The sequence below is a fragment of the Strigops habroptila genome, chromosome 4, assembly GCF_004027225.2.
Source record: "Strigops habroptila isolate Jane chromosome 4, bStrHab1.2.pri, whole genome shotgun sequence".
NCBI classification, from domain to species: Eukaryota; Metazoa; Chordata; class Aves; order Psittaciformes; family Psittacidae; genus Strigops; species Strigops habroptila.
In genome coordinates this window covers 4,268,320-4,277,955 of record NC_046358.1, presented here as the reverse complement: position 1 = coordinate 4,277,955, position 9,636 = coordinate 4,268,320, and the positions used below count along the sequence as shown (strand labels likewise).

The following is a 9,636-nucleotide window of genomic DNA, read 5'->3' as shown; positions in this document are numbered from 1 at the left end:
CACAGCCCAGCCAATTGTATTATTAGAACCTGAAAATTCATACCTATGAGAAGGAATGCAGGGGCAGGGTTACACAGTCTACTTAGCAGAGGGTAATTTCCTGTGTTTGGCAGAAGAGACTCTTGCCACAAGGCAAGAAATTACATGTGTTCTCCCAGCACACGCCTGCTAGAAGCTGATTATTACGGCTAGAGCACACTGGGTAGCTTTATTAGCACCATTTTACTAATAGCTTTAGTTCACTAATGGCATAGTTTTTGCTAAGGACCTTTTGCCAGCTCACCAGTATTTGGAGACTTCCACGTTAGTAGATTTTACACCGACAACTTATGTCAACCTGGCTTAAGATGTCATTCAGAAATCCTGGCTGCTAAACTGAGCTTTATCCTCTGTAATAAAAGGCCGAGGCCAGAGCCAAGAGTCTCAGAGGCTAATGGGTTAGAGCCAGACCATGAATAATTGAGGGTATGTTCTCCATTTATGGCACTGAGTGGCAGCAACTGGCTGTGAAAAAGCATTTGTGGGAATCCTAGGTCCTCAGGCTTTTCAGCAATGAGTCCCTGTGGCTGCTCTTCCTCACCTTCCCCAACCAAGTCATGGAGTCAGACACCGCCACTTGCAATCTGTCCTTCAGCAGCCAGAAAACAGACCTTCTCTGTGGTCTACCCAATTCAGCCTCAATTCCTGAGCCACACCACCACACATTGGAGATACGGAGAACAGAACAGTTTCCACGTGTTACGTTTGAGTATGTGCCATGCAGCAACCATGAGAAGATGCATTGCAACTTACACATACCCACTCTAACTAATGCAATTCCAGAAGGGAAAAAAACACCTCATGGGAAGAATTAAAGCAGCTTCTGAGCTCCTCATGATCACACAGAATGAGAAACGTCACCAGTTCCTTACTGGGGGCCTCGCTTCAGGCCACAGGGAGGTCACAACTATACTCTTGCAATATTAATGATTGGCCTGGGACAGCTATAGAGCAGCTTACTGGTTACACACAAAATGCTTCCATGTGCTGAGCTACTGCAGGGGCTGGTGCTGTGGGTTTTGCTAGACAAACACTGACTTCCCAAGAAGTCTGAGTGCTATTCTGACTCCTAGCTCCAGCAGCAAGCCTTTCCCTCTGGAGATGAAGTGGGAGCCTGGCACAAGTTTCTTGCTCTCTGAAGGTCTGAGAATCCTTTCTTAGATCAGGTTTATAAGCATCAAATGCCCCCTCTTTCCCGTCCAGTCTGACTACACAATGGAACTGATGATGGAGGGAAACAGGAAAAAGAGGAGGGTTAGAACTATCTAATCTTAAAAGTCCCTTTCAACCCAAACCATTCTATGATTCTATAAGGAAAGAAGCAGCAGGAGAAGCTCCTCATGCTATCTTCAACTCCCAGAGCTACTTAGGGCAGAAATCTGAGAAACCAGCACAACCCATATACAGTAGTGGAAGAGATGCAGTGAAATATCCAACTGTGTGCTGCTCCAAGGAATGGAAGGGAAAATTATCCCTGAAAATGCCAAGCATGCAGCAGAAATCGTTTACAAGGAGAATACATTTGTAATTACAAGTGATTTTAGTACCCTGCTGCCAGGAGTAACTAGGAGCAGAAGGAAGCGATCAGTGTCATCATCTTGTCCCCCAGGGACCAGCCGATGCTGCTGATACTGCAGCACCACGACGAAGTTTTCTTGGTGGAACACCTCCCTCCAGTGGCCAAAGGCAAGTGGTTTCCATAGAGCAGTTGGGGACCCAAACTGGGGACAGGCAGCAGTCGTCACCCTCCCCTCTTTCTCCATCCAGCTTCACATAAGGCAGGAGAACCAGCAGTGCATTCCTCACCTAGCATCCATCTGACCAGGTTTGCCAGCTGTGACATGAAGCGTAGTCCTCTATACCATGAGGGCCTGGGAAAGCCTTGCCACTCTGGAAATCCAGCCAGAAAAGAGGGGAGAGCCCATAAGGGGCAAGAACCAAGCTCTCCTGAAGCACAGACCAAAGGAATAAGTTGTACTCACAGACCAGACATATCATTGCACCCTATTGTGGGTCCAGGATGCATTTAAGCACCTCTTGTTCCTCACTCAGCTGGGTCAGGGTAACTGAAGCCTTGACTTTAGACCAGTTGCCACCACTGTTTGCTGGTAGCACCCCAGCACCTTCCTCTGCTTCTTCGAACATGTATGAGGATTTCGGTCATGCTTATTACTTCCTAAAGCAACAGCTCCATTAGGACACTAACGCAGGTCCTTCTAAGAACAGCCACTTTAAATGTTCAGAACCACCACCATGGAGGTGGATCTGAAGGAATTCTGATATCCAGCTCATATCCACTTCTCAACCACTTAGCTGAGGGTAGCCAGAAGATTCATACAGTTGCTCTATCTACTTCTCAAGAGCTTTCCCAACAGTCAAGCCCATATGTGGTAGCATAACCTACAAAAAAGGTTCAGCTTTCTTCTTCCTCACAGTGGCAGAGAAACCTCCTGTAAAAATAGCAGCCTTGAGGCAGGAGCCTCCTGAGGGTGAGTAGGAAGAGGGAAAAATGATAAAGCTGATCTAGCAATTGCTGTATGTACTGTGGGCACAGCAGCAAGCTTACGTTTTGTTAGTTAGTCCCCAAGGCTTCTGACTTCATACAGTCTGTAGAGATTTGAAGCAATATATTCAAATAGAGATCACTTAGCTTAGGAGACAGCAGGTAATGCAAAGGAATTAGCACTCAGCTCACTCTAGGATAGATATATTTCATAAACCAAGGTAAAGCTTACTATAGAATATAGCCCAGGAAAATTGTTACCTCTGTCTGCAGGGCAGATCTTAGCAGTCCACACATCTCACGCACGGGCTTCAAACAGCTTTGACAGGCCCTTTTGCTACCAACAAACAAGGTGTCAGTGATTTGCATATGAAGCAGAAGAGGACAGAAAGGAAGCAAAGGGAAACCACTGCAATGCACAAGTCATAGGCAAAGATATGGGTTTTTTTAGCAAAGTCTTTATTACAGAAATATTCACCCTCTAGACTTTTATATCTGTACATGCATTTCTTCCAGTAGGAAGATGTTGCTAAAAACAGACAAAAAACAAAAAGGAAACCCAGCATGGTCTCCTTTTTACTTGCAGCTCGACATTCGCATCTGTAACTGAACGAGAGTCTTACAAATGAGAACACAGTAGAGAATAGACTTTGTGCTACAAAAGCTAGCAAGCTTTACTGCCGAGAAGGGTGCCTTCTGCTATAGCAAAGGTCAGCTTGAAGGATCTGTGCAGGATGGGGCAGCTGTCTCAGAATAGCAAAGCCTTATGAGACCTCCATAAAACACAGTTGCCCAGTCATACCTTCTCTTCCCAATCACTGATGTGTCCAGAGGTAAGGACAAAGCAGGGACCCACTGCAGGACCCTGATTCCCTGCACGGTGAGCCTTTCCTCCCAGAAGGAACACTGAGCAGGTAGTGAAGCTGTCCCTTGGAATCGCTATTAGGGTTATGTCTACAACCCAGCCCTGACAAGAGACAGCCCTGGGACCACCTCTGTAAGGCAAAGGCTTCCTCACCAAGTACCTCATACCAGGTCTCAGGCAAGGACCATCTACTTCCCTCTCCTGCTGCCTGTCATTGCACACACGTGCAACTGTGGGAATTCTGTTGCACCCAAGCCACCCCTAAGACTGAGGATGTGCACCCAGCTCCCTTATCTAAGAAGCTGGGGCTGGTTTTCACACACCTTTCATACTTTCTGCTGCTCTACAGCACTCCTTGCTGCTGGCCACTGGCTGAACAGAGCCAAGAGCACAGCCATTAAGTACAGAAACCACCCAGCCTGCACGATTGCAGAACTACTTATATCTGCTGCAGTGCTTACACTCGAGATAGAGCTCAGGATGCAGCCACAGCTCCAGACCACAGTCAGAAGACTGGGTAACTGAAATAAAAGCAACTTATTCTTGCATCCAAACTACAGAACCTAAACGGGTAGCGGTGCTATCTCTAATATACAGAGTTAGCAATGCAGTCAGATCCCTCCATATTCTTAAGTACAAAAACACAGCTAACAAACTTTGTGTTCATCAAGGGGGCAGGGGGAGAATCAAGTTAATCATAATCTCTATAAAAGTTGGCAACCCAAGAATGCAACCAGCAGAGCCAGCCTGGGGCTGAGCCCACGTTCTGCAGCAGTCTCTGAAGTGCCTCCAAGCCGACAAGAGCCAGCAAAGCAGTGCTGGGGGAAAGGAAAAGAGGCAAGTAGGAGAAACATGGAAGTGCCAAATCCAGAACTCAAGGGACCCATTCCAGAAGCAGCTGAGCACCACCACCACAATCTGCCAGGCCACATTAGAAATAGGTAGGCTTGGCTCCCACCTGGTGGCTTCTCATCACATCCAAAGGGAAGAACTCCACTGAAGGCAAGGCATAGCTGACTCCAGAAGCAAGAGAAGCGAGGATGAGGGTAGCACTCTATAGTTCAGACGAGAGTCTAGGCTGGAAAATGCATAGTAGGAGCTGAATCAGGTTAACTGCAAGGGAGGAGAAGGCCTATAAAGCACAACTAGTTACCACCACAAGTCAGTGAAATAGGTGAAGCTACGAAAAGCAGTGGAACCTCAACAGCAATCCTGGCTCATGAGACAGAGATGGAACTTCTGGGGGTATGGGGGAAGATGTGTGGAAGGAGAACAAGGTGGGAGAGGAGTAGTTGTATATTAGGCCCAGTGGGTTGTAGAATGGGGATATGAGTAGTATTGTTTAACATGGAGCAGGCAAAAAAAGCATTGTCCCCTCAGGTTAATCAGTGCCTCATGTGATATGAGACAGTTAAGTTCTGCTTCCTGAAGTAAAAATAATCCAGAGGCAGGATGCAGGTGGCACAAGGGCCCTATTGCCAGAAGATGAGGCTGTATTGCAGCTCTAACAGTTCTTAGCAGAGTGGTATCAGAAATGGGATGTCACAGGAGTAATGGTCAATGGTTGGACAGTCTGGGTATGAGGCAGGAATGTTCTGTTTGCTCCTTTCTCTGCAGGGCTGTAGCTCTGGTGTCAGCCAACTCAAGATTTGGGCACTTTGGTGTAGTCTTCACTGTGTATGTTCTTGCAAAGCGAGATGGACAGGATCATCCCCAGCAGCTGGAATAAGTAATGAAGAACAGAAACAAAATCAGCACCCAGACAGATAATACAGTGGGAAGAAAGGGTGATACAGGGGAGCAGAATACAGTGGTCTCCTTTTAATGACACCACAAAGGTGAACAGTTAGTCCCCAGTGCTAGAAATATGCAATAATCAGGACAACAATAATATTTCACTGCAAGAAGATGTGCCTTCATCTGGAATCTGCTATGAGCTTTTTAAGGCACCAAGTGGGATCTCACTAGTAGGATGTTGCTTGTCTTGTTCTTCCTGGTTATGCATACAGTGAATTGCCAAGTGTTTGACACAGCAGCAGGAACCACAAGTAGAAAGGGATTTGTCCAGTTTTTAATCCAACCCATGGAAGCATCAATTTAAAAGCATCTACCTGAGTAGACACAGCCAAGAGCTACAACTGCATTGCCATTAAACCAGGTGACTATTACCTGAACAAACAACTTTGCCTTTAAAAGAGTCTCCATAGTAAGATAGTATGGGCTCATGTCAGGGATTGACTTACTTACCTCTATAATAGCAACACCAGTGCAGACCCCAAGAATGACACCAAGGTTGTCCTTCAACCACTGCTCTACACCATCCATACATCCCTATGGAGAAAATATGGTCACAAAGGAAGGAAGTATGAATCTAAGTATCTCAAGCTATCCAAAACACATCTCCTTGTGCATGCAGGGATTATCCCAGTTACTTCTATACCAAGTTTCACAGTAGCTTTAGCAGGAAAGGGCAGGATCGCTGTCTCCCCTGCCTCAATTTCCACAGGTACTTCAAGCAATGCCCACATGATAAAAACACTCTAAATAACTCCCAGAGGAACAAAGACAAGGTGACTTCAGTGGAAGACATACACACTCACCTGCTGATGAACAGGCCAGTCAGCATATGTCGCAGTGCCGTTGATGGGGACATCCAGATTACAGAAACCAGTATCTACCTGAAAGTCCTTGGAGCTATTGGAGCAGGAGCAGGGATATGCAGTCATGCTTTGATTGATAAGAATCTTATTATTTTCCCAGTCCTTTGCTCCAGTCCAGCCACAGCAGGCAATCTGATAAGCAAAAAGAGATCATGGTCTTACACTTTGCACTGGTAACATACTGCATGCGAAGACAAACAGGCAGTGGAGGTAGAAGTAAAAAGGAGTTCTCCATGTGACAACAGTCAGGTCATACAGTTTGCATGAATTAGTTATGTTAGAACATCACCATGGTTACCAGATGATAACCTATGCATAGGGCTGTCCAGAAGACAGGGGCTTTATCTCCTCTGCTAGTGAGACAAGTTAAAGGGCCACTTCTTGCCAGTGTTCAAGGCCAGGTCAGACAGAGCCTTGGGTGACATGGTTTCGTGCGAGGTGTCCCTGCCAATGGCAGGGGGGTTGGAACTAGATGATCTTAAGGTCCTTTCCAACCCAAACTATTCTATGATTCTAGCAGCCTTTGAGCTTAGTAAACCAGAATATGCACAGGTCATCCATAGAGTTCTAGTGCACCAGTCATGCTAGAATATGAATCCTTCACAAGCCTTACTGCATGAGGCATCAATACTCAGATTTTAGCTGGCCATACAGCTTGACATCAATTCTAGAGAGTACAATCTTTTGCAGACTAAATACTAGCAAACCTCATCTTATTTCCAGGTGACAATGCCAAAGAGAGGGAAAAGTGACAAAGACATTGCTGGCAGGTCAGCTGGAGGACGGCAGTTGTCCTGTGTGACATGTTTGAGAGGTGTTTTTCAGTCCCTCCAGTTCACTGTCAGCAGATTAATTTGGTGAGGGTGCCGCAAGGCAGGCAAGAGATGAATGTGTTGACAAGACAACACAGGCATTCAAAGACATCTCGAAAGGATGGAGCGAGGAGGCAGCTGGTCTCTGCTCCCAAGGAACAAGGGATGGGACAAGAGGAAATGGCCTCAAGCTGCACCAGGGCAGGTTTAGATGGAGATGAGGAACAATTCCTTCTCCAAAGGGTGCTCAGGCATTGGAACAGGCTGCCCAGGGCAGTGCTGGAGTCACCGTCCCTGGAAGTGTTCACAAACTTCGTGTAGACAAGGCCCTCAGTGCCATGGGTTAGTGGTGGCCTTGGCAGTGCTGGGGTAAAGGTTGGACTTGATGATCTTGAAAGTCATTTCCAACCCGTTTGATTCTAGGATTACTATCTAGTCACCTTCCACAGCGATGCCACTTCCAGAAGTTTAAATGGCAAGACTTGATTTTTCTTCGAGTAACACACATCTTTTGATCAGACACTAAGCAGTGAATTTTCATATTCTGGTTCCCAATTGCAATGTACCACTGATCTAAACTGTGGCCCCCGGGGGGACACCAGCAGCCACCGCACGATGGCGTCAACACGACGCCGAGCCCCAAGGAGTCACTACAAGTTCACATCCACATGGTGCAGCTGGGACTGGCTGGAAGATGGGACCAGGGAAATTTTCCATCCGAAGTAACATTTACATTCCTATACGGCCACGTGATAAAACTGCAGTTGCTGGAGGGGAAAGCACATCGGGAAGTCCAGTAAAGACAGCCTGAGAGTTGGGCTTATTCAGCCTGGAGAAGGGAAGGCTCTGAGGAGACCTTGTGACAGCCTTCCAATACCTAAAAGGGCCTGCAAGACATCAGGAGAGGGGCTTTTTAGAAGGGCCTGTGGTGACAGGACAAGGGGGAATGGCTTTAACCTGACAAAGGGGAGATTGAGATGAGCTCTTAGGCAGAAGTTGTCCCCTGTGAGGGTGCTGAGGTGCTGGCACAGGGTGCCCAGAAAAGCTGTGGCTGCCCCATCCCTGGCAGTGTTCAAGGCCAGCTTGGACACAGGGGCTTGGAGCAACCTGCTCTAGTGGAAGGTGTCCCTGCCCGTGGCAGGGGGTTGGAACTGGATGAGCTTTAAGGTCCCTCCCAACACAAACCAGTCTGGGATTCTGTGATCTTATCTTAAGCATGGATCCTAGTGCTTACAAGGTAGAACAGAGCAGAAGACTATCAAACTTGAGGTAGAAGTTTAGGGGAAAATCCCTCCCTGCTCAGAAGGAAGAGTAACGTTTCAGTCTGACGTAAGGGACATGAGAGAGGATGTACAAACAGCTGAACACCCACACCACAATAAGCATTTGGTTTCCAAACAAGAGTTGAAGATCCAGCCTCTAGAAGGAGCTTCCTCTGGCTCATAGAGGTTTGGACTTTTAACTGCAAGCTGGTCTATGAACCACCACCCCCCTTCAAATGCTAACTCCAGTTTTTGAGAGGAACTAGGCTCCTAACACTTGACTTCTCCACCTCTACAAACCTTCTTCTGTTCCTGCATAAAAGAAAGGCTCAAGCATGATAGTCCACAGTAGACTCAGGCTTCTCTTGGGTCCACTAGCAACTGCAGTGATAAAACATAAATCATTCTCTCTCCAAGGAGGAGAAATACTGCAGACTGAAGAACAGACATAAGAAAAACACTCATACTTACTACACATCAGTCCCATGCTGGGCATGTATTTAAGCACAACAGCCAGCTCTCAAGCTTGTGGTTTGGCAGTAAACAGCTATGATGACTCCAGTGTGCCTGAACACTGACCTAGTTGCTCAAGTGCTGACCCTGATGCTAAAACAGAAACCATAGGCAGTTGGATGGCTCCCAAGAACACTGACACTTGCAGAAGAGCCATCACAATAAGCAAGTGATATGCACCAAGCAGTAAGGCAGGAAGTGCTGCTGACTTGCCTTGCAGTAAGTATGCACTGTGGCTTTCATACAGGCTACTATTCTGGAGGCCCTGCAGACAGAGAGAAGTGTTGGGGTGCCATGTGATAAGCCAGATACATTAGGCTATGCAGCCAACACTAGCTAGTCCTAACAGCCAGAATATGGGAATGTTCTGGGGTTTTATCTTGCAGTAGCAAACAAGACAGTTTTCTAGTCTGCAGGCACCAAACCTCACAGACAACTTTGTAGATCAGCCAGATCAATGCCCTATATCATTGCCTCTTACAATACCTGTTTCCTGTCCTCAGCCTAGTTTTAAAGGCCATTAACTGCACTGACAAAGAGCATCATCTGCCTCTTGCTGACCCCCATGACTCACCTGGGTTTGAACATAGTCCCATGCATCTTGTAAGTTCCTCTCATCATCATTCAAAGGGTCGTATTTTTCAATCAGATTTTGAACTATGTCGGACAGCTCTTCTTTCAGCTGGCAACGAAAATAGGCAGGAGAGTTAGTCAATTCCTTGTAGCCTTTTCTTTAGGGCTTAGGGTACATGCGGCTTTGGTCACAGAAAAACCTAAAGCTAACTGTATGTTGCGGTTTAACACCAGGACACTGCAAAAAGTAACAGGTAAGGTGACATATACAGCCTCTGTCTTGAAGGGAGGACAAGACAGCAGCTTTGCTATGCAATACAACAGCCAAAGAACCAGTACTTCCCAGCAAGTCCTCACCCAGGCACAGAGAAAGGCTACAAACCTGACGAGCAATAAGGAAACAGAACTT

General features: G+C 46.7%; 1 protein-coding gene across 1 annotated transcript in view; it reads right to left on the bottom strand.

Annotated features, from left to right (window-relative positions):
• Positions 1-2,980: 2,980 nt before the first annotated feature.
• Positions 2,981-9,636, bottom strand: part of CD82 (CD82 molecule) — a 41,060-nt gene continuing 34,404 nt past the window's right edge. The window contains exons 6-9 of the mRNA XM_030484227.1: positions 9,229-9,336; positions 6,008-6,199; positions 5,655-5,738; positions 2,981-5,127 (exon numbers count right to left, since the gene is read on the bottom strand). Coding sequence (XP_030340087.1) covers positions 5,050-5,127; positions 5,655-5,738; positions 6,008-6,199; positions 9,229-9,336 — 462 coding nt within the window. The 3' untranslated portion in view covers positions 2,981-5,049. The remainder of the gene's footprint in view (positions 5,128-5,654; positions 5,739-6,007; positions 6,200-9,228; positions 9,337-9,636) is intronic.